We start from the raw sequence: 27,996 nt of genomic DNA, 5'->3' as shown, positions 1-27,996 counted from the left end.
TGTCCGCTCACCAGAATGAACGCTGTGACAGCCCCAGCTTGTCTCACAGGGAATGGCAGGAGACCATCCGCTGCCTGCGAATTCGAATCCTCGTATCTGCGGGACAAACAGATCAAAAAAATGAGCCTTTTCCTGCAGCGACTAGATTAGACAGTGTCGTATTTACCGTATTTTTCGCTCTATAAGATGCACCAGACCACAAGACGCAAACAGTTTTTGGAGGAGGAAAACAGGGGAAAAAATAGGCTGAATCTCAGAAGCCAGAACAGCAAGAGGGATCTCTGCGCAGCGAAAGCAGCAATCCCTCTTGCTGTTCTGGCTTCTGGGATAGCTGCGCAGCCTGCATTCGCTTGATAAGACGCACACACATTTCCCCTTACTTTTTAGGAGGGAAAAAGTGAGTCTTATAGAGCACAAAATACGGTACATATTTACGTATAAGCTAAACAAGCTATAGCTTAGGGCCCCACTCTTTTGGGTCCCCCCCAAAAAACTGAAGGGGGGTGTACATTTCCAAGATATAAGATAAAAAACAAATAAAATAAAAGCCTATATACAGAAAGGAGCAAACCGGCGATATTTTAGGTAGCAGGCAAGCATTAAAGGAGCCTACACAACACAAAACGCCGTTGCTGAGTGTAGGTTTTATTTTATTTGTGTTTTTATCTTTATTGGAGAACTGGGCCAAAGCGAACCAAATGAATTCTGACAGGGACAAATGTCGAAATATGAACTTAGGGAGATAGAACCAGCTGCCCGAAAAACGAGGGACAGCTGTCCCACTAGCAGAAATGTACATCCAGGGGTTTTTTCCCTTTAATTTTTTTGGGGGTCCTAAGCTATAGCTTGTTTTGTAGTTGTTGTTTAGTCGTTTAGTCGTGTCCGCCTCTTTGTGACCCCCTGGACCAGAGCACGCCAGGCACTCCTGTCTTCCACTGCCTCCCCCAGTTTGGTCAAACTCATGCTGGTAGCTTCGAGAACACTGTCCCACCATCTTGTCCTCTGTCGTCCCCTTCTCCTTGCACCCTCCATCTTTCCCAACATCAGGGTCTTTTCCAGGGAGTCTTCTCTTCTCCTGAGGTGGCCAAAGTCTTGGAGCCTCAGCTTCAGGATCTGTCCTTCCAGTGAGCACTCAGGGCTGATTTCCTTCAGAATGGAGAGGTTGGATCTTCTTGCAGTCCATGGGACTCTCAAGAGTCTCCTCCAGCACCAGAATTCAAAAGCATCCATTCTTCGGCCATTAGCCTTCTTTGTGGTCCAGCTCTCTAGCTTGTTTAGCTAAATCCAGCACTGGAGGGGTGTTTAAAAGGAGAGGTGTTTTTTTTTGTTTTTTCAACCTTCTTTTTCCTGTCCTTGTGAGTATCCCTCGAAGGGCAAACGCTAGGGCCGTGATTTGGTCCTGCGCCTGGGACAGAATATGGATGGATTTCTGCATCGTTCCAGGGACCAAACTGCCTCCTCTTCTCCTTTCCCCGTTCTCTTTCCCCAATGAGAAAGAAAAGAAAGCCTGGGGTTTTTTTGTTCAGGCGTCCCTGTGGAAAAGGGAGGCAGTTGCCATGGCAACGAGAAGTAGGTCAGCAAAGCGGGGGGGGGGGCAAGCTGGCCTGATGGCCGCAACCAGATTTGGCACAGCTGCCAACTTCTGTGTGTAAAAGGGAGAAAGGTTTGGCTGGCGATAGCTTTCTTCTCCCGACAACCTGGTGCCACCAAAATTTGCCGGGACGCAAGCCAGGTCTGTGTGGCTTTCTGCATCCTAACCTCACTCCAAAATTTATTTATCGGTGTGCGCTTTCCTTTTGGCAAATCCGAGTAAAATGAAATAAATTCAGAATTAAGGGGGTGGAGGGGCCGTGGTTGTTCTGTCCAAGTGCAAGCAAGATTCTAGTCTTCATTGTTCTCAGCCTAAAAAAGGGAATTGTGGATTGTGGAGGGGTTATCCCCTAATAATAATAATAATAATAATAATAATAATTTATTTCTCTCCCGGGACGCGGGTGGCGCTGTGGGTTAAACCACAGAGCCTAGGACTTGACGATCAGAAGGTCGGCGGTTCGAATCCCCGTGAGGGGTGAGCTCCTGTTGCTCGGTCCCTGCTCCTGCCAACCTAGCAGTTCGAAAGCACGTCAAAGTGCAAGTAGATAAATAGGTACCACTCCGGCAGGAAGGTAAACGGCATTTCCGTGCGCTGCTCTGGTTCGCCAGAAGCGGCTCAGTCCTGCTGGCCACATGACCCAGAAGCTGTAATCTGGCTCCCTCGGCCAATAAAGCGAGATGAGCGCTGCAACCCCAGATTCGGCCACGACAGGACCTAATGGTCAGGGGTCCCTTTACCTTTACTATTTCTATCCCACCCATCTGGCTGGGTTTCCCCAGCAACTCTTGGCAGCTCCCAACAGAACATTAAAAACAGAATAACACGTCAAACATTAAAAGCTTCCCTAAACAGGGCTGCCTTCAGATGTCTTCTAAAAGTCAGGTAGTTGTTTATTTCCTTGACATCTGGTGAGAGGGCGTTCCCCAGGGCGGGTGCCACCACCGAGAAGGCCCTGTGCCTGGTTCCCTGTAACTTGGCTTCTCGCAGGGAGGGAACCACCAGGAGGCCCTCGGAGCTGGACCTCAGTGTTAGGGTGGCAAGTGAAAATGTTCCCTTTTTTACTGATATATTCAATGCTTTTTTCCTTAGCATACCCCTAAACATTTTGTGAATCTAACAGGAGAAGAAACTAAAGAAATTCAAAATTTTTAGTTTCTTCTCTAGGACAGTGAATCTTCAGTTCCTTTGCTACGCCCTGATGGCGGCCTTTTGTCCATTCACTGTATTTATTTCCCCCCAATTTGAACTATAAAATGGTGAGTTTCTTGAGTCAAAATGAGAGTATCCCTAAAATGTTTTTTTGGGGGGGAAGCACTGGATATATTTATTTACAGTACTGCATTTTTATGCCATAATGAGGCACATATTTTATCCTCCTAGGCTGGCTCCAGGTTGATTTATTATTATTAACCTCTATAAAGGTAAAGGGACCCCTGACCATTAGTTATGACCGACTCTGGGGTTGCGGCGCTCATCTCGCTTTATTGGCCGAGGGAGCCGGCGTACAGCTTCCGGGTCATGTGGCCAGCAGGACTAAGCCGCTTCTGGCGAACCAGAGCAGCACACGGAAACGCCATTTACCTTCCCGCCAGAGCGGTACCTATTTATCTACTTGCACTTTGACGTGCTTTCAAACTGCTAGGTTGGCAGGAGCAGGGACCGAGCAACGGGAGCTCACCCCGTCATTGTGGGGATTCGAACTGCCGACCTTCTGATCGGCAAGTCCTAGGCTCTGTGGTTTAACCCACAGCGCCAACCGCGTCCCATTAACCTGTATACATGTAAAATAATAATAATAATAATAATAATAATAATAATAATAATAATAATAATAATAATAATTGTATACAGTCCTTCATCCATAGATCTCACAGCCGTCCACAACATAAAATTGCAATGTAACTGATTGATCAATCAATTGCATTTATTATTATTGATATTCTTTTAAAAATTATATCCTGTCTTCTGGGGAGCTCAAGGTGGCATATGTGGCTCCCCTTCTCTCTGTTTTGTTTTGGCTTAATACGACAACCCTGTGAGGTAGGCGAGGCTGGTCCAAAACCATCCAGGATGCTGGATGGCTGAAGTGGAGATTCGAACCCTGGTCTCCTGGAGTCCCAGTCCCTCTGGGAATTTCTCTGCCAGCATGGTGAATCCTGGCAGATTTGGGTTTAAGAAAAGAAAAGCTATTATTTTAAATATTTTTCTTTTCCCCCAGCTCTGCGGGAAACTTTCCGGCCTGGAAGAGGATGGGAACCTTGAGATTCCAACGCACCCTGAAGATGCGAATCAGCAGGGCAACAAGGTAAGTTGGTTTTCCGGTGGTGCCTTGGTTCTCAAACGCATAGCTGTCAACCTACAGATTTGAAAATAAGGGACCAGCAGCCTCGAAAATAAGGGACCAGCAGCCAAAATAAGGGATTTTCCAAGCACAGGTAGGTTCAACTTCTGAGCCAAAGGCAGAAAGCCCAGCCAGCAGCCAAACGAAGCCTCAAGCGGTGGTTCCCACAGCGCAGCAACACGGCAAAGGGGATGCAGCAAGGAAAACCACCGTCCCCTCTCCGCTGGGAAGCGCTGAGCAAAGGTGAGTCCCCAGGCAACGCGGCCGATTTGATTGGCACAAGCTCCACCCCCCAGTCATTCTTAGACTCCTTATTGGGTGAGCAACGCAGCCAAGCAACACAGTTGGAGCCTCCCTCCTCCCTGGCCGGCAGGGAGGGAGGGAGGGAGAGGAGCTGCTTCCTTTGAAACCCGGGAAATTTAAGGGACATCATCAATAAGGGACAGCAGCGGGACACAGCGCTGGGATAAGGGACTGTCCCGCCAAATAAGGGACGGTTGACAGCTATGCTCAAAACACCCTGGTTCTCCAACAACTTGGAACCCAAACACTGCAAACCCGGAAGTAAGCTCTATTACAGCTTCATCGCTTCTTTTTGTTTCCTTATTTCTGTACTGTGTTCTAACATACTTACATCCTTTTCTTTATATAATATATTTCCTCCAATTTTTTCCTTTCCCATTTTGTGAAAATTTAATCTGCGCACATCCAAGTACAGTGGTACCTTGGTTCTCAAACTTAATCCATCCCGGAAGTCCGTTCTGAAACTGAGGTGCGCTTTCCCATAGAAAGTCATGCAAAATGGATTAATCCGTTCCAGACTTTTAAAAACAAAACAGCAAGTGAACATGAATTTTACTCTCTAACGAGACCGTTGATCCATAAAATGGAAGCAATAACCAATGGGCTGTACTATAAAATAAATAAGACAGTATCGTAGATGATGAAAATTAAAATTATTATTTTTTCTTATTTGCTCTGATGATAGTATTGTTTGGATGGGGGGCTTTTATCCATTTCTGCAGTCACAGAATCAATCAATCAATCAATCAATCAGCTGAACTGGCTTCCACACAAAAACAAACACACCAAAAAAGCCTAAAAAACACAAAATACAATGGTATCTTGGTTCTCGAACATAATCTGTTCGGGAAGTCCGTTTGACTTGCGAAATATTTGAAAACCAGAACACTTATGGTACTTCTGGGTTTTCGGTGTTTGGGAACCAAGGCGTTTGAGAACCAAGGTACCACTGTATTACTTTGGGAACCATCTTTGCACCGATAATTCTTAAAACAATCCCATTTGCTTTTAAACATTTTTTTTCTTTTTTTCAAAAAAATAATTATTGTTCCCCCCCCCCCAAAATAAAACATACATAAATCTCAACCGTATTTAAACCAAACTTTGTATCATTGTTAAGTGACTTCCTTGTATCCCCCTGGTTGAATTTCAGTGTATAACATTTCAGCAGATTTCCAAAACCTAAATTCTTAAAAAATTAACTTAACCACTTAACATATTTCTTTCTTTCCAACAGCATTAAACATAATAATTCATCACATTACATACCGTATTTTTTGCTCTATAAGATGCACCAGATCACAAGACGCACCTAGTTTTTGGAGGAGGAAAACAAGAAGAAAAATATTCTGAATCTCAGAAGCCAGAACAGCAAGAGGGATCGCTGCGCAGCGAAAGCAGTTCTGGCTTCTGGGATAGCTGCGCAGCCTGCATTCGCTCCATAAGACGCACACACATTTCCCCTTACTTTTTAGGAGGGGAAAAGTGTGTCTTATAGAGCAAAAAATACGGTATCTAAATCCTAAGCCCATCTGGTATTTGCAAGCTGTTCCCATTAATTTAACTTAACATATTGAACCAAATAGTCTTTAAACATTTTCTCCGATTCATTCTCCATCGTTCCCCAACACTCTTTTACCCTTTTACAGCTTTGACATGAGCACCCCCTGGTGGCTACTTTTGAGACCTGCACCTGATTCTCCCTTTCTGCCTTTTTTGCAGGTGGAGGTGGTATTTTGGCTCCTTTCCATGCTGGCAACCCGGGACAAGGAGGACATGTCTCGAACCCTGCTGGCGATGTCCAGCTCCCAGGAAAGCTGTCTGGCCATGCGGAAGTCCGGCTGCCTGCCCCTCCTCGTCCAAATTCTCCATGACACGGACCGGGAACCAGGGGCTCCTGAGAGCCCCGGAGCCGCCGGGAAGGACTGTCGCATGAGGGCCAACGCCGCCCTTCACAACATCGTGTTCTCACAGCCCGACGAAGGGCAGGCCAAGAAGGAGATGCGAGTCCTGCACGTTTTGGAGCAGATCCGTTCCTATTCGGAGACCTGCTGGGACTGGCTGAAGGCTCACGGCAAGGACGGAGCAAAGACCCCCGAGAGGGGAGCAGGTAAAACCACCTGGGTCTTACAAATCCCCTTCTCACTCTCTAGGTAAAGGGCATTTTTACTAAGTCCAGCCAAGGGACGCGGGTGGCGCTGTGCGTTAAACCACAGAGCATAGGACTTGCCGATCAGAAGGTCGGCGGTTCGAATCCCCGCAATGACGGGGTGAGTTCCCATTGCTCAGTCCCTGCTCCTGTCCACCTAGCAGTTCGAAAGCACATCAGAGTGCAAGTAGATAAATAGGTACCACTCCAGCGGGAAGGTAAACGGCGTTTCCGTGCGCTGCTCTGGTTTGCCAGAAGCGGCTTAGTCCTGCTGGCCACATGACCCGGAAGCTGTACGCCGGCTCCCTCAGCCTATAGAGTGAGATGAGCGCCGCAACCCCAGAGCCAGTCACGACTGGACCTAATGGTCAGGGGTCCCTTTACCTTTACCTAAGTCCAGCCAAAGGCGACTGCGGCGTTCATCTCGCTTTCAGGCCGTTTGTCTGCAGACAGTTTTCTGGGTCGTGCGCCCAGCAGGACTAAACCGCTTCTGGCACATGACGGAAACCAGAGCACATGGAAATGCTGTCTACCTTCCCACTGGAGTGGTACCTATTTGTCTACTTGCGCCGGTGTGCTTTCGAACTGCTAGGTTGGCAGGAGCTGGAATCGAGCAACGGGAGCTCACTCCGTCGTCGCGGGGATTCGAACCACCGACCCTCCGATTGGCAAGCCCAAGAGGCTCAGTGGATTAGACCACAGTGCCCATCAGAGGATGTCCGCCGGCTCAAGCTCTATAGCGCCACCATGGCAGCAGGCCAGAAAGGGTACTGCACAGAGGTTACTTCCAAGGACTGGCGGGGGCCTGAAGTTCCTGTGCAGATTGTATTTTTGCTCATAAAGAGTTCGCCCTGGAGAGCTTCTGCCGGCCTGTGCTGGTGACATTGACCTAGGTGGAGTGGCCGTTTGTCTCCGTAGAAAGCGGCTTCCTTTTAACAGCAAGGACTGGAATCTTACTTGATCTTTAGAGAGGACGTATCTTAGGGGGAGAGCGTGTGCTTGGTGTGCAGAAGATTCAGGAGAGCATCTTCGGCCCCAAACCCTCAGAGTCCACCGCTGAGAGAGGTTAATTTTTGCAAAGTTGCCCTTCTGAGCTCAACTATCTATAAATACATCTCATATACATTTTTTAAAAAAATCACTTTTCTTGATTTTCCAGTAAAAACAACCATCAACATATCCACAATTAAAAACAATAAACTAATTTTTTTTAAACACAACCAAATTACAGTCCGAATTGTTAATTGTTAGTTTTTCCAGGCTCCCCATAGTCTGGACCGCTGAAGAATATCTCCAATATCTTCTTCCTGCCTCTTCTCGTTGTTTTCCGCATTTCTCAACGCTTTATCATATACATTTTTCTTGGCAGGGCCTGTCCCTATCGAGCCGCAAATCTGCCAAGCCACGTGTGCAATCATGAAGCTCTCCTTCGACGAAGACTATCGCCGGGCGATGAACGAGTTAGGTAAGAGGAAATTAAGATTCTATCGTTCTCCTTCCCTCCCACAAAATATGACGCCGTAGAATCCCTTGTCTGTGACTGTTGTTGTTGTTTAGTCGTTTAGTCGTGTCCGCCTCTTTGTGACCCCCTGGACCAGAGCACGCCAGGCCCTCCTGTCTCCCACTGCCTCCCCCAGTTTGGTCAGGCTCATGTTTGTAGCTTCGAGAACACTGTCCCACCATCTCGTACTCTGTCGTCCCCTTCTCCTTGGGCCCTCCATCTTTCCCAACATCAGGGTCTTTTCCAGGGAGTCTTCTCTTCTCATGAGGTGGCCAAAGTCTTGGAGCCTCAGCTTCAGGATCTGTCCTTCCAGGGAGCACTCAGGGCTGATTTCCTTCCGAATGGAGAGGTCGGATCTTCTTGCAGTCCATGGGACTCTCAAGAGTCTCCTCCAGCACCAGAATTCAAAAGCACCCATTCTTCGGCGATCAGCCTTCTTTATGGTCCAGCTCTCACTTCCATACATCACTACTGGGAAAACCAGAGCTTTTACTATACAGACCTTTGTTGGCAAGGTGATATCTCTGCTTTTTAAGATGCTGTCTAGGTTTGTCATAGCTTTTCTCCCCAGAAGCAGGCGTTTTTTAATTTAATGGCTGCTGTCACCATCTGCAGTGATCATGGAGCCCAAGAAAGTCAAATCTCTCACTGCCTCCATTTCTTCCCTTTCTATTTGCCAGGAGGTGATGGGACCAGTGGCCATGATCTTCATTTATTTGATGTTGAGCTTCAGACCATATTTTGCGCTCTCCTCTTTCACCCTCATTAAAAGGTTCTTTAATTCCTCCTCACTTTCTGCCATCAAGGTTATGTCATCTGCATATCTGAGTTTGTGTCTGTGACTATCTAGCCATAATTACTTTCTGCATAAAATAAATAAAATGTGGCCAATATCTTCCCCGTCCTGCTTGTCTCTCACTCTCTGACCCCTCTCCCTGCTTTTCTCGGATTCCTGCCCTGCCAGGGGTTGAGCTAGATACGCTTTGGGGTTCCCTTCACTCTACAATTCCACAGCTCTGTTCTTCCTTTTAAAAAAAAATTTAAAAAAATTATGCTTTTCAGGTTTAGATTTAGACCTTTCGCTAATTTTACAATCATTCTACCATTTCCAACCTTGACTTCCTTCCCCCTCTTCCCGCGCTGTTCCTTAAATTCATTTTTAATATCTTCTGCATATCCAAATTAACTTAATTTCCTCGTTTAGTCATCTAAATACATACCCTTATAAAACTATGGGTCATTACAATAACCCTGCCAATCTTCTTATCTGCTTACAATTTATCTGTAAATATTCAACAGAACATTTCCATTATTTTATTTTTTTAAAAAGTTTGTCTTGATTTCTTATTCTTCCGGTAAGTTCCGGTAAGCAACAGATTTTAGATGAAGATTGGGAAAGAATCTTTCAGCAACCACCCTTTGCTGCGACCTCTAGGATAATCTAGGAACAGGGGTTGACGTTAGTACAAAAATGGTATTATACACCTGTAACGTTATATCATATGACGAAATCTAGAAGTAAGAATTGTTGGAAGAAATGTGGAGTGATGGGAATATACAGTCATATGTGGTGGGATTGTCTGTTAGTTAATGAATTTTGGAAACAGATTGGTATAGAAATATCGGAAATTGTGGATGGGAAGGTTCTAAATTAATGGTTCTTATTAGTCTGAGTAGCACCAAGTTAAAAACAAAAGAGGAATGTAAATGGGTAAAAATGATGGTAACTGCAGCCAGACTGCAGCAAGTAACTGGAAAAATGCAGAAGAGCTAGGGGTGTACCAGTGGAGGAAAAAACCTGAATAATATTATAATTTTAGAATATCTAACTGTGAAGATACACAGAATGAAAGGGTTTAAGGTCAGGATTGGTTTGAGAAGATATTGAATTATTTGGGTGGGTTTGAATAATTTGGGGCAATTAAAATGTTAAAAGTTAAATAAACCTTGTGGACGGAGGACTGTTAAGGTATATAGAATTGAACATATGGCTGATTTGAATATGTTATTACAGTGGTACCTCGGGTTAAGTACTTAATTCGTTCCGGAGGTCCGTTCTTAACCCGAAACTGTTCTTAACCTGAAGCACCACTTTAGCTAATGGGGCCTCCTGCTGCTGCTGCGCCGCCGGAGCACCATTTCTGTGCTTATCCTGAATCCTGAAGCAAAGTTCTTAACCTAAAGCACTATTTCTGGGTTGGCGGAGTCTGTAACCTGAAGCGTATGTAACCTGAAGCATATGTAACCCGAGGTACCGCTGTATTGATTATGTATACCCAATGTATCAGCCACCTGGGTGGGTTTCACTGTTTATTTTTTTACCAACAACCAAACACACAAAAATTAAACATTAAAAAAATACATTAAAAGAGAGAGAAAGAGATGCTCTTTGATACGTCTGGGGTCAAGCACAGCAGCCTCCCTTTTCTTCTTCCTTTTTTAAAAAATATAAGATATTTATTAAAATTTTCAATATTAATACAAAAAGAAAAATCAAAAAGAAAAAATCACAAAAATACAAAAATAAAAATAATTAAAAAACACACACAATTTCCACAACTTATTTTCCATTAACTTGTTTCCCAGACCTCCTCATACCTCCCTTTTTGGTATTCCATTTCAAATTGTTAATTCAGCAAATCCTTATCAATAAGTTTTAACCTCCTTCTGAACCTTTTCCCCCCTATTCTCTTAAAACATTACAGCTAGAAACCACTTGATTTCTGTCCGACATCATTCTTACATTCATTAATTTTACAGTATTTCTGTAGATAGTCTTTAAATTTCTTCCAATCTTCTTCCACTGACTCTTCTCCCTGGTCTCGGATTCTGCCGGTCATTTCTGCTAGTCCCATATAGTCTATCATCTTCATCTGCCACTCTTCCAGAATGAGTAGATCCTGTGTCTTCTAGTACTTTGCGATGAGTATTCTTGCTGCTGCTGTTGTTGCATACATAAAGAGAGTTCTGTCCTTCTTTGACACCAATTGGCCGACCGTGCCCAGGAGAAAGGCCTCTGGTTTCTTCAAGAAGGTATATTTAAATACCTTTTTCATTTCATTATATATCATTTCCCAGAAAACCTTAATCCTTGGGCACGTCCACCAAAGGTGAAAGAATGTACCTTCATTTTCTTTACATTTCCAACATTTATTATCGGGCAAATGATAGATTTTTGCAAGCTTGACTGGGGTCATGTACCACCTGTAAATCATTTTCATAATATTTTCTGTTAGGGCATTACGTGCCGTAAATTTCATACCGGTGGTCCATAACTGTTCCCAGTCAGCAAACATAATGTTATGTCCAACATCTTGTGCCCATTTAATCATAGCAGATTTCACCGTTTCATCCTGAGTATTCCATTTCAACAGCAAGTTGTACATCTTTGACAAAATCTTAGTTTTGGGTTCTAACAGTTCTGTTTCTAATTTTGATTTTTTCCACCTGGAAGCCAATTTTCTTGTCCAAATTATATGCCTCCATTATCTGATAATAATGAAGCCAATCTCGCACTTTGTTTTTTAGTTTCTCAAAACTCTGCAGTTTCAGTCTATCTCCTTCTTGTTCCAAAATTTCCCAATATTTCGGCCATTTGGCCTCCATGTTGAGCTTTTTCTGAGCTTTTGCTTCCATTGGGGACAACCACCTTGGGGTTTTATTTTCCAATAAATCCTTATATCTTATCCAAACATTAAACAATGCTTTCCTGACAATATGGTTTTTAAATGCTTTATGTGCTTTAACCTTGTCATACCACAAATATGCATGCCACCCAAAAACATTGTTAAAACCTTCTAAATCCAAAATGCCTGTGTTCTCAAGAAGCAGCCAGTCTTTCAACCACCTTTTCTTCTTCCTAGGCGGACTGCAGGCTGTTGCCGAACTCCTTCAGGTGGACTACGAAATGCACCAAATGACCAGCGATCCCCTCAATCTGGCCCTGCGGCGTTACACCGGCATGGCTCTGACGAACCTCACGTTTGGGGACATTGTCAACAAGGTACTGGGGGGTGGGGTGGGAATGCACTTCGGCTGAGATTTCGGCATCACTTGGCCCACGGAATCCCAAAGCGGAGAAACGTCTGAGGCTTGAAGGCACTAAAAGAAAGTACCGTATTTTTCGCTCTATAGGACCATAGGAGGGGGAGAACGAGGGGGGGGAATTTCCCCCCCTCTCTGCTCAGCGCCCCTTCCATTTCTCCTCCCGCTTCGCTGAAGGGGCGCTGCACAGAGAGGGAAAACTGTGCAGTGCCTCTCCAGCGAAGCGAAGCCTGGAGACCAGTAGGGATCGGTGTGCACCGACCCCTCTCGCTCTCCAGGCTTCAGACGGCTATCCGCAAGCCTTCGGAGCGCAGGGGGAACTCCAGGGGCTTCAGCGAAAGCAATGCAAAGCCTCCGGAGCGTGGTGGGATAGCTCCCTCTGCACTTCGCGTTGCTATCGCTGAAGCCAAGTAGCCTGCATTTGCTCCATAGGACACACACACATCTCCCCTTCATTTTTGGAGGGGGGAAAGCGCGTCCTATAGAGCGAAAAATACGGTAACATGTGGGGGAAAGTCCAGGCACCTGCAACTGGTTCAGGAGAAAGGCTGAGTGCGAGCGAAGCATCTATACGGGTTCCGTGGGGCAGCGCCGGAGTTGTAGGTCCCAATCGGACTTTGAAAACATAACAATCATCATAATGTATTCTTTATACGCCCCGACCATCTGCCTGGACCTCCCCGGCCACTCTGGGCGGCTCCCAAAAGAATATTAAAAACACGATAAAAATTTCCCTAAACAGGGCGGCCTTCAGATGTCTTCTAAAAGTCAGATAGTTGTTGATTTCCTTGACATCTGACAGGGAGGGTGCCACCACCGAGAAGGCCCTGTGCCTGGTTACCTGTAACCTCGCTTCTCGCAGGGAGGGAACCGCCAGAAGGCCTTCGGAGCTGGATCTCAGTGTCCAGGTAGAATGAAGGGGGTGGAGACGCTCCTTCAGGAATACTGGGCCATTTAGGGCTTTCAAGGTCAGCCCCAACACTTTGAATTGTGCTTGGAAACGTCCGGTATTTCAGGACGGGTGTTATATGGTCTTGACGGCCGCTCCCAGTCCCCAGTCTGGCTGTCGCATTCTGGATTAGTTGTAGTTTCCAGGTCACCTTCAAAGGTAGCCCCACATAGAGCGCATGGCAGTAGTCCAAGCGGGAGATAACCAGAGCGTGCACCACTCTGGAGAGACAATGCGCAGGCAGGCAGGGTCTCATCCTGCGTACCAGATGGAGCTGGAAGACGGCTGCCCTGGACACAGAATGGACCTGCGCCTCCATGGACAGCTGTGAGTCCAGAATGACCGAGAGTCCCAAATTGTCCTGGTGGCTGCTCCCAGTCCCCAGTCTGGCTGCCGCATTCTGGATTAGTTGTAGTTTCTGGGTTACCTTCAAAGGGAGCCTCACGGAGAGCGCATGGCAGTAGTCCAAGCGGGAGATAACCAGAGCATGGACCACTCTGGAGGGACAGTCTGTGGGCAGGGAGCTTCTCAGCCGGTGTACTAGATGTTTTGAATTTATGATTTTCTGCAGTCGGTCCAGCAAACCGCTGAACAATGCTTTCTTATATGGTGGGGTAGAGCAGCACTGGGGATGAGTTTGTGGAAGCAAAGGGGAACACCCCCCCAAAAAAATAGGTTGGGGAGCCACCAGACCAGTGTTTATGGGCGCACTGCGCTTTGGAGGCGAAATGCAGAAATGAGGAACATTTGAAGGCAAAAGGGGTGAGTTGGTTTTGATGGGAGACCGCAGCAGTTTCTCAGATGATGACCCTTCTCCCCACCTCTCCTCCCTTGTTTCTCATTTTGCTCTACCCAGGCGACGTTGTGCTCCCGCCAGAGATGTATGCAGGCCATTGTGGCGCAGTTGGCGTCTGAAAGTGAAGAGCTCCACCAGGTAAGGATAGCTCAAAGGCAAGGGGGGGGGATCTGCATCTGCCCACAGCAAGCTTCCCTAGCCGATTTTCACACAGTTCTGTGCAGACTTCCACATGCTTTCACAAAAGACTTCCACACTTGCTCAGACTTCAGAAGACGACTTCCACACACTTTAGCAGAAGACTTCCACACACTTTAGCAGAAGACTTCCACACACTTTCACAAAAGGCTTCCACACTTCTATAGAAGACTTTCTGCAGCAGACTTCCACACACTTCGGCAAAAGACTTCCACACTTCCACAGACTTTGACACTTCTGCAGAAGACTTCCACATACTTCCACACACTTTGGCCGAAGACTTCCACACACTTTCACAAAAGACTTCCACACTTCCGTAGAAGACTTCCGCAAGAGACTTCCACACACTTCTGCAGCAGACTGCCACATTTCCGTAGAAGACTTCCACACTTCTTCAGAAGACTTCACACACTATCACAAAAGACTTCCACACTTCCTCAGACTTCGGAAGAAGACTTCCACATTTCTGCAGAAGACCTCCACATACTTCCACACACTTTGGCAGAAGACTTCCACACTTCTGCAGCAGACTTCCACACACTTCCTCACCAAGCTGGCACCCCTCTCCCAATGTGTTGGGCTGATGTGCAGGGTTGTCACAATGAGGAACGAGTGTATCCGTCCATTTCACTTCCTCTCCATTTTTGTCCCCTCCCCCCTCTACTCATCTTCAGTTAAGTTCTCCACATTCCCACATTGATTTGTGTGTGTGTGTGTATATATATGTGTGTGTGTACATATATATACAACGACGACAGACATTTGTAGGCATTCTAGCATATTTTTTCCCCGATTTATATTATTTATTTATCCCATAAGATTTCTATGTACCCAGATGCAAAGGCAAAACGACGACACAAAGAATAAAGCAGTGAAATTATCAGCAACAAAATTCCCAGCTGAAAACCACCAATGAAAACCATTTTTTAAAAACAAAACAAAACAGTAATCTAAAACCCAGATTAAAACACATTCTATACATCTGGATAGGCTTCTCCGAACGGAGATGTTTTTAGCAGGCGCCGAAAAGAGCACAGGGAAGCTGGTGTCAAGTGGCAGGGAGTTCCAAAGTTTTATCCTGGATCAGCAAATCCCTCTGAGTATAGCCAAGTCACACGCACATACAGCAGCCTTCTAAAGCCGCTGGCTACCGTCATTTGAACTCAGTGCCCTTCCGAGATCAGTAGTCCACAGAGCCAGTGTGGTGTAGTGGTTAAGAGCGGTAGACTCGTAATCTGGGGAACCGGGTTCGCGTCTCCGCTCCTCCACATGCAGCTGCTGGGTGACTTTGGGCCAGTCACACTTCTCTGAAGTCTCTCAGCCCGACTCACCTCACAGTGTGTTTGTTGTGGGGGAGGAAGGGAAAGGAGATGGTTAGCCGCTTAAAGGGAGTGAAAGGCGGGATATCAAATCCAAACTTCTCTTCTTCATCATCATCTTCTTCTTCTTCTTCCTCCTCCTCCTCCTCCTCCTCCTCCTCCTCCTCCTCCTCCTCCTCCTCTCAGGTGGTCTCCAGCATCCTCCGCAACCTCTCCTGGCGAGCCGACATGAACAGCAAGAAGGTGTTGAGGGAAGTCGGCAGTGTCACGGGTCTGATGCAGTGCGCCCTGCGGGCCAACAAGGTGAGCCGGGAAGTGGCTAATAATAATAATAATAATAATAATAATTTATTATTTATACCCCACCCATCTGGCTGGGTTCCCCCAGCCGCTCTGGGCGGCTTCCAACAGGATATTAAAAACACAGTAAAAGATCACACATTAAAAGCTTCCCTAAACAGGGCTGCCTTCAGATGTCTCCAAAAAGTCAGATAGTTGTTTATTTCCTTGACATCTGAAGGGAGGGCGCCACCACCGAGAAGGCCCTCTGCCTGGTTCCCTGTAGCTTCACTTCTCGCAGGGAGGGAACCGCCAGAAAGCCCTCGGAGCTGGACCCCGGTGTCCGGGGTGGAGATGCTCCTTCAGGTCTACTAGGCCTTTTAGGGCTTTCAAGGTCAGCACCAATACTTTGAATTGTGCTCAGAAACGTCCTGGGAGCCAATGGAGGTCTTTCAGGACTGGTGTTATGTGGTCTTGGCAGTCTATTGTCTGTCAACGGCAGAATCTCGTTGGGGCAAATGCAGCAATGGCCTTCCGCTCTCTCGGACAACCTGCAGCCAAGCGGAAGCCGTGCCTTGGTTTCTGAACATTTTGGAAGTAGAATGGAATTCCAGAATGGATTCTGTCCGACTTCTGAGGTTACTACTGTACTGCCCTTCCTCCGAAGGTCTCATGGTGGTTCACAGCTCCCATGATCCTCTGGGAGAGAAGCCCACGGTTGATTTAAAGCGGTCTCATAGTGCTCCGTGGGTGGCGCTGTGGGTTAATAGTGTTAATAGTGTAGCCGCTATTAGGTGTAGGAAACAAGAGCTTTCCAATGTCAATATGCAGGCGAAGGCAAATACTTAATTTTATTTATGCTGTCTAATTTTAAATTGCTGTTATGGCCTAATCTGTATTGAAATTGTCCTTTCCGGGGCCCCATTCGCAACATGAGGAGAATGCAAACCATGTCTGCGCGGCTCGCAATTCGCCACTTCTGCGCATGCGCGTGACGTCATTTTGAGCCTCTGTGCATGCGTGAGCAGCAAAACCCGGAAGTAACCCATTCTGTTACTTCCGGGTCGACGTGGGACATATCCTGAAAGAACATAACCTGAACCGAACGTGACAAGACTGTAATAGAGAAATTAAGCAATGCAAAATAAGTGATAAAGAATGGGAAATCTTCAGAGGTTGTTGATGGAAGCCCAAAATATTGCATAAGATAAGAATTTATGTTAAATGATTGTTGGAAATTACATGTTAGAAAAATCAATAAAAATGTGTAAAATAAAAAAAGAATTAAAAGGCACAAAATAATAATACCGTAATACAGTGGTACCTCGGGTCAAGTACTTAATTCGTTCCGGAGGTCCGTTCTTAACCTGAAACTGTTCTTAACCTGAAGCACCACTTTAGCTAATGGGGCCTCCCACTGCACTGCTGGAGCACGATTTCTGTTCTCATCCTGAAGCGAAGTTCTTAACCTGAAGCACTGTTTCTGGGTTAGCGGAGTCTGTAACCTGAAGCGTATGTAACCAGAGGTACCACTGTAATAAGAACACCAGGGGTGCACACGGCCTCATTGCCTCTGTCTCTCTGCTGTTCTGTGCTAGGAATCGACCCTAAAGAGTATCCTTAGCGCTTTGTGGAATCTTTCGGCTCACAGTACGGAAAACAAAGCCGCCATCTGTCTGGTGGATGGGGCCCTGGGCTTCTTGGTCAGTACCCTCACCTATAAATGCCAAAGCAACTCGCTGGCCATCATTGAGAGCGGAGGAGGAATCCTAAGGAACGTATCCAGCCTCGTGGCTACCAAGGAAGAATACAGGTCAGTGACTCTCTCCCTCTGTTTCTTGGCCGCCACTGGGCCATCTCCCTCCCTCCGACTTCTGAAATGTTCAAAAACCAAGGCGCAGCTTCTGATTGGTGCAGGCGCCCCGGAAACAATAGCCGACAGCCGCATCGGATGTTCGGCTTCCGAAAAACATTCGAAAACCAGAACACTCACTTCCAGGTTTGGGACACAAGGTGTTTGAGTACAGTGGTACTTTGGTTCTCAAACGCTGAAAACCTTGGAAGTAAGTGTTCCGGGTTTTGGACATTTTTTGGAATCCGGACGTCCGATGGAACTGTCGGCTATTGTTTCCAAGGCGCTTGCACTGATCGGAAGCTGTGCTTCTGTGCAGCAAAGAAAAAGTTTGATTTTAATTTTTATCATCTACAATGCTGTCTTGTTTATTTTATAGTGCAGTACATTGTACAGCGGGTGGCGCTGTGGGTTAAACCACAGAGCCTAGGACTTGCCAATCAGAAGGTCGGCAGTTTGAATTCCCACAACGGGGTGAGCTCCCGTTGCTCGGTCCCAGTTCCTGCCAACCTAGCCGTTCGAAAGCACGTCAAAGTGCAAGTAGATCAATAGGTACTGCTCTGGCAGGAAGGTAAAGGGCGTTTCTGTGCGCTGCTCTGGTTCGCCAGAAGCGGCTTAGTCCTGCTGGCCACATGACCCGGAAGCTGTACGCCGGCTCCCTCGGCCAGTAAAGCGAGATGAGCGCTGCAACCCCAGAGTCGGCCACGACTGGACCTAATGGTCAGGGGTCCCTTTACCTTTACATTGTTTATTGCTTTCATTTTATGGGTCAACGGTCTTGTTAGAGAGCAAAATTCTCGTTAAATTGCTGTTTTAGTGGTTGTTTTTAAAAGTCTGGAACGGATTAATCCGTTTTGCATTGCTTTCTATGGGAAAGCATGCCTTGGTTTTGGAACGCTTTGATTTTGGAACGGACTAAGTTTGGGAACCAAGGGACCACTGTTCAGCAAACGCAGGTCCATGCCACTGTTGTTTTTAATTTATTCCCCACCCGACTGTTTTCCAGGCAAGTCCTGAGAGACCACAGCTGCCTGCAAACCCTCTTGCAGCACCTCAAGTCGCACAGCCTGACCATCGTCAGCAATGCCTGCGGGACCCTCTGGAACCTCTCGGCCCGCAGCCCCAAAGACCAGGAGCTCCTGTGGGACCTGGGCGCCGTCAGCATGCTCCGAAACCTCGTGCACTCCAAGCATAAGATGATCGCCATGGGCAGCGCGGCGGCCTTGCGGAACCTCCTGGCCAACCGCCCCCCGAAATACAAAGACGCTTTGGTTATCTCGCCGGGGTCCTGTATGCCATCGCTTTATATGAGGAAGCAGAAGGCGCTGGAGGCCGAACTGGACACAAAACACCTGGCCGAGGCCTTTGATAGCCTGGAGAAGCAGACTTTGAAGACACAGAACTCCAAAAAGCCCATAAGGCACATGGAGAGTTTGGTGAAAGACTACGCCTCCGATTCAGGGTGCTTTGATGACGACGAGGGCCCCAACGCCTCCGAAACGGGGAACGCCTCTGTTCTCTCCATGTTCCTGAACTCCTCCTTCCTCCAAGGGCAGGCGTTGCCGCGAGCTGGCGCCCCGCGGAGGTGCCCTGAGCCCGAGAAGGACGGGAGCCGGCCGGCGGAAGCCGCCCAGGTCGCCCCTTCACTGCTCCGCCCGGATGAGGACGTCTCCGCGGCGGCCGAGAAGCTGGCCAACAAAATCTCCACCGCCGTGGCCAAGATCGACAAGCTGGTGGAGGACATCTCCGTCCTGCACACATCGTCGGACGACAGCTTCAGCCTAAGCTCCGAGGACCACTGCTTGGATTGGCAACTGGGGCTGGAGGAGGTACATGAGGCCCGCGCCCAGTCGTGCTCGCCGTGCCGGCTGTCGGACGCCAGTGGCTTTGCCAAGCGGGAAGGCCTTTGCCGCGCCCACACCCTCCTGCGGCTGAAGACGGCCTACACCAGCCTCTCCAACGACAGCCTCAACAGCGGGAGCACCAGCGACGGTTACTGCACCAAGGAGCACATGAAGCCGTGCACTGGAACATCCTTCTTGGATTTTAAAGATGAACTGCATCGCTACCAGAAGCGGCCCAGCCGCCTGGACCTGAAAAACATCTTGAGCAACAGGCCAGAGAAGGCGGAGGTGCTGGGAAAGAAACGTCACGGGACAGGAGAGGCGGCAGAAAAGCCGGAAAACTCCGGGAAGCTCCCGAAAGCTGACTCCACGGTTGCCGAGAAGGAGCCAGAACCCCAGACGAAAATTCCGAGCAATGAGCTAAACGCAGACCCCAAAGTCCACACGATTAAGCTCTCGCCGTCCTACCAACATGTCCCCCTGGTGGAGAGCATTGGGGATGGTAGCTCAGTGCCCAAAACGGCTGGGCCGCAAGGAGCCGGTCCCTTCTACCCCAGTTTGTCGCTGAAGTCGATCGAAAACCTGAGCAAGATTCCCGAGAAGCTTCCTGCTCGGCCCCCGGCCCCCGCGGGGCAAGAACAGCTGCAGAAGTACTCGGTGGAAGACACGCCAATCTGCTTCTCTCGTTGCAGCTCGTTGTCTTCACTTTCCTCGGCCGACAACATCCTGGATGGGCAGAGCCACAGCGAGAACGAGACGGACAGCGACTCCTCGCTGGAGATCATCGAGGTGGAAGAGGTGGCAGAGATGGAGGAGGCGCGGAAGGGAGGGCAAGCAGAGGCTGTCCCGGCGGCCTCGCAGCCCATCGCCATCCCTTTCCCCAAGAAGGAGAAGGTCTTCCTCCGCGGAGCTTCGCCCTGCCGGCCGGAGGACTTGACGCCGTCCAGCTCCTCGGAGAACTACATACAGGAGACGCCGCTGGTGATGAGCCGCTGCAGCTCTGTCAGTTCGCTGGGCAGCTTCGAGAGTCCATCCATCGCCAGTTCCATCCAAAGCGAGCCCTGCAGCGAGATGATCAGTGGCACCATCAGTCCCAGCGAGCTGCCCGATAGTCCCGGGCAGACCATGCCCCCCAGCCGCAGCAAAACACCCCTGTTCGAGCTCAGCGGTCAGCCGGAGAAGGAGGCGAGCCAGTTCAACATCCAGTGGGAGAACAACGTCAAGAAGTTCATGGAGATCACAGACTTCAAGGAGCGGTTCCAGGTGCCCCAAGACCTCGACTCCATGGTCTACTTCACCGTGGAGAAACCCAACGAGAACTTCTCCTGCGCCTCCAGCTTGAGCGCTCTTCCTCTCCACGAACACTACGTACAGAAAGACGTGGAGTTGAAGCTGATGGCCCCTTTCCCCGAAAGGAGCGGCGGCCTGGGCTTCGCGGCGCACCAGGAAGAGAGGGCCGCCGAGAGCCAGAGGAAACCAGAGCGCCTGGAGTTGACCTCCGACGAAGACATCGAGATCTTGAAGGAGTGCATCAATTCGGCCATGCCGTCGCGCTTCCGGAAAGTGCGGACGTCTCTCGTCTCTGGGTTTCCGGGCCAGGTTCTGAACCCTCAAACCAAGAAGCCAGTGCATGTCCCAGTTTATATGCTGGTCCCCGCCAGTTCTCACCTGGGCCTCCCCAAGCACAGGCGTTCGGCGGCCGCCACGAGGCCCAGCAAAGACTACATTGGCGATGAGGATTCCTTCACCGACTCGGCTGAAGGGACTCCGGTCAACTTCTCCAGCGCGGCTTCCCTGAGCGACGAGACGCTCCAGTACCCGACGAAGGAGGAGGCGGACTTGAGGCGGTGCTCCGGGAGGAGGAGGGAAGCTCTGGGCCCACGTGGATTAGGCCTCAAGATGGAGGCAGCCCAGGGTGAGGTGGGAGGCTTCTGGGCCGGAAGGATAACCTCCAGCCATTCCACGCCAACCCGAGTGGCGTCCGCGTACAAGCACAACACGGGCTCGAGCCACACCAGCCCACTCCGCACAGGCCGGGCCCAGTCGGCCGAGTCCAAGCGAGGACACGTCCCCCTCAGAAACCTGGAGTTGACGCTCGTGAGGCAGGGCAGCCTGCGGGCCAGCTCGGAAGGCAGCCGTTCCAGGAAAGACGCCCCTCAGGAGAACGGCAGCAGCGACATGGTCTTCCAGTCACTCTGCCACACCACACCGACCGAAGAGGCTGTCTATTGCTTCTACGAGAACGACTCAGATGACTTGGCGGAGCTCGGGGTGAGGCGTTCGCCCAGGAGGAAGGCCGGAGCGCCCGGCAAAAGCCAAAGAAAGGAAGCTTGGGTCAAGAAAGAGGCCGAGTTTGCTTCCAGGCAGCCGCCGCCGCCAAAAACCAAGATGGCTGCCAAGCTGCGCAGCAACCTCATTGCGGACGAGACACCCCCATGCTATTCCCTCAGCTCCTCTCTGAGTTCCCTGAGTGACATGGAGCTGTGCCACGCAGAAGGGAGGGGGCAGCTGTACGGCCGAGCCAAGCTGGCCTTGAGCCGGCGGCAGGAGATGCGGGCAGCGCTGTCCAAGCGGAGGGGCAGCTCAGGGAGCTCCCTCAGCTGCGACTCAGACGACAACCTGCTACCCAAGGGGGTCGGGTCGGCCGCGGCCAAGAGGAGGAGGCACTCGGGGAAAAGGAAGCAGGGCGAGAAGGAGAGGAAGGGGAGGAAGGCCAACGAGCGGAAGCCAGAGGCCACGCCGGACGAAGCCGCCTCCGAAAGGGGCTCAGACCTGGACAGTGTCGACTGGAAAGCAATCCAGGAAGGGGCCAATTCAATTGTCACCTGGCTGCACCAGGCGACCTCCTCCTTTGCCTGCGACCCGTCCTCGGAATCGGACTCCATTCTCTCTTTCATGTCTGGCCTCTCGTCGGGATCCACGCTGCAGCTGTCTCTGGAGAGGAAGGAGAAGAAGGAAGGCAGAAAGGTCCCCGGCCGTCACGTGGAGAAGAAAGACCTTCCAAGGGCATTCCAGGATGGCAAGAAGGTCGCCACAGGAGGTGCCAGGGCCCAGAACAGTCGGGCGGAGAAGAACGTTCAGCAGAAGCCGCTCACCAACTTGCCGGTGGTCTTCCGAGGCCGGACAGTGATCTACATGCCAAACGTGGCGAAGGACTCACCGGCACAGAGCCCCAGAACCGCCCCGAAGAAGGCAGGACCCCCAGCAAAGCAGGAAGCGCCTGTGAAGAACCTCAGCCTGAACCAGCAGAGATCTCGGAGCCTCCACAGGCCAGGGAAGATCTCGGAGATGGTGGACCTCACCTTGCCAAAACGCAGCGCGACTCCGCCGGCCCGGATGACGAAAGCCCCTTCCTCGGGGTCGTCCCGTACGTCCACGCCATCTCAGCCCAACCAGAAGAAGCTGACGTCCCCTTCGCAGCCGCCCGGCCGGCAGATACCGACTCGGGAAGCTGGGAAGGCAAACGGGAACACCACATCTCCCGGCCAGAACCCCAAGCCGGTGCAGAAGTCTCCCGTGCCCAAACAACACAAGACCCAGAAATCTCCCGTCCGTATCCCCTTCATGCAGAAGCCGGTGAAGAAAACGCTGCCGGCCAGGAGTGCCATGCCTACCTTGGAGGAGCAGGTGGGGAGAGGCAGAGGGACAAGGCCCCAGACTGGCGGGAAGCCCGCCCTGCAAAGCAGCCACCTCAACCTGGTCCGCATGTCCTCAGCGAGGTCCGCCGCCAGCGAGTCGGACCGCTCCGGCTTCCTGAGGCAGCTGACCTTCATCAAGGAGTCGTCCGGCCTGCTCATGAGACACCGGGCCGAGCTTTCGTCGCCGCAGCCAAACTCAACGCTCTCCCCAGCTGCTTCGCCTCGGAGAGGCCGCCCCGGCCTGCCGCCCGTCTTCCTCTGCTCCTCCCGGTGCGACGAGCTCAAGGCGGACAAGGCCTCGGGGCTGATGCAGCGGCCCATCGTCTCGCGGGGGCCTGTGTCAAGTCACGGGGTCCCGGCAGGCATTAGGCCTCCCAGGAGGACCAGCTCAGAAAGCCCCTGCAGGCTCCCGGTCAAAAGGGGCAACGGCCTGCCAGAGCCATTCAAACGGTACTCCTCGTCGCCTCAGATCAATGTTGTCAAGAGGACGGGCAGCCCGGCCGCTCCCGGTTGCCAAGAGCCCACGAAGAACAAGAGCGACGAGGGGCCCAAACTCCCCGTGGTGCCTTCTCTGGGAGCGCCGGAAAAGCAGGCTGAAGAGGCACAGCAAGCGATAGTGAGGGGGACGTGGAAGCGCATCCGAGACGAGGACATTCCACACATCCTGAAGACCACCCTCCCTCCCACGGCCCTGCCGCTGGTCAGCACCTTGGAGGAGGAAGAGGCCCCCCAGGCCCTGCGGAAGACCAGCGACGCCGTCGTGCAGACGGAAGACTTCTCCGCCGCCAAAACCAACTCCAGCACCTCTCCGACAATGGAGAACAAGGCTGCGCTCCTCACGTTCTCAGAAGCGGGAGACGCAGGCGGTCCCAATCCAGGCAAGGCCCCCGCGGCAGTGCCCATCTCCTTCATACACGAAGCGCCCGTCAGTTCCCTCGGGAACTTCCCCCCAAGCAGGCATAGCTCCCCGAGCCGGGCTGCCCGGGTGACCCCGTTCAACTACACGCCCAGTCCCATGGCGGAGCCCGCGGACAACGACAAACAGATCCAAAAAGTGCAGGTCTGAGCAGACACCGGGCACGGCCGTCGCACCTCTGTACGAACACAGAAGCTTGTCTCCGTTTGCTTATCTTTCGTTCGTTTTCTTTTCTATTAAAAGGAAGACTTTGTCACCGCCTGCTAACTCCCCACCTTGCTTCTTAGCAAAATGAGGAGGGATCTGGGAGCTTGTGATTCCATATTGACACAGGACTGGGGGAGCTGTTTCTTGGGCCGATCGCTGGGGGGAGATTCCTTTCATGCCCACCGAATCCTTCCTCCCTTTCGAAACGGCTTCTCGGACTTCTTAATGCACCAAGAGATGCCCAAAGCCCACCTCATGCTTCGGGGTCAACGTGGCTGTCGGTGGTGGTGCTACGAGGCGGATCGGGGCCCAGCCACCCAATCTGTGGGGATGAGGGTGAGCGATTCTCCCCCTCCATTGGGGGGGGGGAAACTTCGCCCCGTTGAGAATTAAATATGGTGTTCTCCCGCAGGAAAACACCCTTCCTGCTTGGATTATGAGACCGGGGTCATCTTTCGGAAGAATACCTCACCGTTCCCTCACGAGCACCCCTTGCCGAATTCGTATCCCCGCCTTATACAGACACGCTCCGTTCTGAACACTTCCGATCGCCCTTCGCAAGCAACGTGGTCAAGAGGCACTTGTGGCTTGGCTTACACAAGACTTCTCCTTTCGCCTGCGACTTTTTTTTCGATGGACGGATAACATCGCCAAACGGATTAGTCCTTCTTTGCCCGTTCCACTGTTCCACCAAGCCACCTTGGGAGCGGGGTGCCTCCTGCCCTCCTCTGCGTTCCTGGAAACCACAGACACAAACTTTAAGAATCAGATGGGAGGCATATAAATCATAAAATTATTATTATTATAATTGGCCAGGGATGTTGCCTGGACCACATTTCCCATCATCCCTGATAGCCGGGGCGGCAGGGGCGATGGGAGCTGGGCTCCAGCGACGTCTGATGCATCACAGACCTTGTAGCATTGGAAAGGGACCCGAAGAGGGATCTAGACTAACCCCCCGCAATGCAAGAATCGCCGCTCCCCCCTGCTGTGTGGGACACCCGTCGCGAGTGAACTTGCCCTGAACGGGACAGGCCAAATCCTATGGCGGGGAGACAAAGCGAAGGGGGTTGGGGAGGGGACAGAGAGAGCCTTAACCTCAACTCTCGGTTGCATGTATTAGGCCGCGATCCTGCGCACCTGCTTACCTGGAGGTGAGCATCCATTGGACTCAGTGGGGCTTACGTCCGAGTTGCCCTGTCTAGGACTCCACTTTTAGTCTCCTGTGTTATGGGCACTAATACCGATTGAATTAAAAACGAAAAAAACGAGAGAGTTTATTTTGTTTATTTTGGGTGAGGGAGATGTTTAAGCAAGGGGAGGGGAGAAAGGATAAGGGGTGGGTGGGTGACGAATTTTTACGTGGCAGAGTGGGGGGTGGGGTGGGGTGGAAATAAGCTCCAAGGTCGAAAAGTGGCCCCCTCTAGTTCTCCCTACCTGGCCCTTCCATGTCCCCCCTGGCTACATCTCATCAGCCACGCCCCTTTCCTCCAGGCCACACCCCTTTCCTCCAGTCACAGCCACTTCTTCCAGGCCACTCCCCTTTTGTCCAAGCCATTCCCCTTTCGTCCAAGCCACTCCCCTTTCCTCCAGGCCACTCCCCCTTTCCTCCAGGCCATGCCCCTTTACTTGTCACTCCCACTTCTTCCAGGTCACGCCCCTTTTCCCCAGGCCACTTCCCCTGTCCTCCAGGCCACTCCCACCTCATCAGCCCGGCTCAGCTCAGAGGTAGAGCGGGCGCTCTGGCTGCAAAAGTTCCCTGGTGCAATATTTGCTATCTCCAGGTAGGGAGAGAGCAAAACCCCAGCTGCTGCCAGCCAGTGTGAGTAACACTGATCAAAATGGGTGTCTGTGTGGCTTAGATGCCTAATATGCCATTACATGGAACCTTGAGGACTAGAAACTTGCTTCCTTTCTAAGGAAAGGGCAACAACTCAGCATCACAGGGCTGCAGAGTTTGAGGGGAACCTCAGGGTCATCCATTCCAACCCCCTCTGATTGCCAGAAAATTCCTTTGAGTTGGAATCTCCTTCTTCGCCACTTGAAGGCATGGGTTCGAGTCCTACCCTCCGGAGCAGGAGGAAACAAGCTTCCATGGGATGGCCCTTCAGATATTGGTGTTGCCTCCTTCCCAGGCTAAACATCCCAGCTCCTTCAACCGTTCCTCATCAGGCTCAGTTTCCAGACCCTCAATAGCAAAGGACCCAGTTTCGACCCCCTGCCTGAAACTCCAGAGCGCCTCTGCTGCCAGTCAGTGTGCACAAGCCTGGGTGGGCCAGGTGATCAGACAGAGGCCACCCAGCGAGATCCGTGGCAGAGTGGTGACATTTGAACCCTGATCTCCCAAGTCGACACTCTAATCACTGCTCCTGCATTTGGAAAAGAATGGGAGGAGAATCCTGTTAGCTGTTCGTCGGCCCGTCCTAGCCAGCATGACCAATGGTTAAGGTAAAGGGACCCCTGACCATTGGGTCCAGTCGTGGCCGACTCTGGGGTTGCGGTGCTCATCTCGCTTTATTGGCCGAGGGAGCCAGCGTACAGCTTCCGGGTCATGTGGCCAGCATGACTAAGCCGCTTCTGGCGAACCAGAGCAGCGCACGGAAATGCCGTTTACCTTCCCGCCGGAGCGGTACCTAGTTATCTACTTGTGCTGGTATGCTTTCAAACTGCTAGGTTGGCAAGAGAAGGCACCGAGCAACTGTCATTGCGGGGATTCAAACCGCCGACCTTCTGATCGGCAAGTCCTAGACTCTGTGGTTTAGGGAGGATAGAAATCAGACTCTGAAATGGCCGGAGAGGGGAAAGCTGACTCCCACAGATAACAGAATTTACTATGGGGTGGGGGCAGTGGAAAGGCAAATGAAACAAAAGTCCTTTCCCCCTCCCCAGCCATTAGTTCCCATGGGAACACATTACCCTCACTTGTTTGCTTTTTACAAAGGTCTGAGACCCTATATCTGCAAACGAAGCCCCATCTGAGACTCCAGATTCCTAGAATTGCTAATAGGGAAGGGGACCTTAAAAGGTCATCCAGCTCATCCCCATAATTTCCATTCTGCAAAGGGTGGCATTTAACTCCCCCCCTCACACCTTTCACACAGGGACGCGGGTGGCACTGTGGGTTAAACCACAAAGCCTAGGACTTGCCGATCAGAAGGTCGGCGGTTCGAATCCCCGCAATGACGGGGTGAGCTCCCGTTGCTTGGTCCCTGCTCCTGCCACAACCTAGCAGTTCGAAAGCACGTCAAAGTGCAAGTAGATAAATAGGCACCGCTCCGGCGGGAAGGTAAACGGTGTTTCCGTGCGCTGCTCTGATTCGCCAGAAGCGGCTTAGTCCTGCTGGCCACATGACCCAGAAGCTGTACGCCGGCTCCCTTGGCCAGTAAAGCGAGATGAGCGCCGCAACCCCAGAGTTGGCCATGACTGGACCTAATGGTCAGGGGTTGTTGTTGTTTAGTTGTGTCCGCCTCTTTGTGCCCCCCCTGGACCAGAGCACGCCAGGCCCTCCTGTCTTCCACTGCCTCCCGAATTTGGTCAAACTCATGCTGGTATCTTCGAGAACACCGTCCCACCATCTCGTCCTCCATCGTCCCCTTCTCCTTGCGCCCTCCATCTTTCCCAACATCAGGGTCTTTTCCAGGGAGTCTTCTCTTCTCCTGAGGTGGCCAAAGTCTTGGAGCCTCAGCTTCAGGATCTGTCCTTCCAGTGAGCACTCAGGGCTGATTTCCTTCCGAATGGAGAGGTTTGATCTTCTTGCAGTCCATGGGACTCTCCAGAGTCTCCTCCAGCACCAAACTGAAAATCACAAATAAAAATTAAAAAAACCAAAAGGGCAGAAATTCTGACACAAAAGGCAGTTTGCCAGCTATCGCTTCCTTGGGAGAGACCAGGGTTCAAATTGGCACTGGTCATTCACTCTCAGCCTAACTATAAAGTTCCAAAATAAAGTCCATCGCAGAAGTATATATATACGGTACACTGAAAGAGTAAATTCCACCATATTCAGCGAGACTTTACTTCTGCCCCATAAAAAAATGATTTATATGTTTATTCTTTTGGCACTTTT

The 27,996-nt window shown here is 50.6% G+C and overlaps 2 protein-coding genes across 2 annotated transcripts in view; one reads left to right on the top strand and one right to left on the bottom strand.

Annotated features, from left to right (window-relative positions):
- The window catches only part of APC2 (APC regulator of WNT signaling pathway 2), a 56,724-nt gene extending 32,428 nt beyond the window's left edge, over window positions 1–24,296 (top strand). Inside the window, exons 8-15 of the mRNA XM_083720131.1 lie at window positions 3,813–3,899; window positions 5,961–6,348; window positions 7,757–7,852; window positions 11,752–11,891; window positions 13,738–13,815; window positions 15,381–15,497; window positions 17,072–17,286; window positions 18,332–24,296. Coding sequence (XP_083576257.1) covers window positions 3,813–3,899; window positions 5,961–6,348; window positions 7,757–7,852; window positions 11,752–11,891; window positions 13,738–13,815; window positions 15,381–15,497; window positions 17,072–17,286; window positions 18,332–23,873 — 6,663 coding nt within the window. The 3' untranslated portion in view covers window positions 23,874–24,296. The remainder of the gene's footprint in view (window positions 1–3,812; window positions 3,900–5,960; window positions 6,349–7,756; window positions 7,853–11,751; window positions 11,892–13,737; window positions 13,816–15,380; window positions 15,498–17,071; window positions 17,287–18,331) is intronic.
- Window positions 1–27,996, bottom strand: part of GAMT (guanidinoacetate N-methyltransferase) — a 218,826-nt gene that overhangs the window by 118,855 nt on the left and 71,975 nt on the right. The gene's annotated exons all lie outside the window — the stretch shown is intronic.

This window comes from Podarcis gaigeae, assembly GCF_964106915.1.
Source record: "Podarcis gaigeae genome assembly, chromosome: 18".
Lineage (NCBI taxonomy): Eukaryota > Metazoa > Chordata > Lepidosauria > Squamata > Lacertidae > Podarcis > Podarcis gaigeae.
This window is presented reverse-complemented; position numbering and strand designations above follow the sequence as displayed.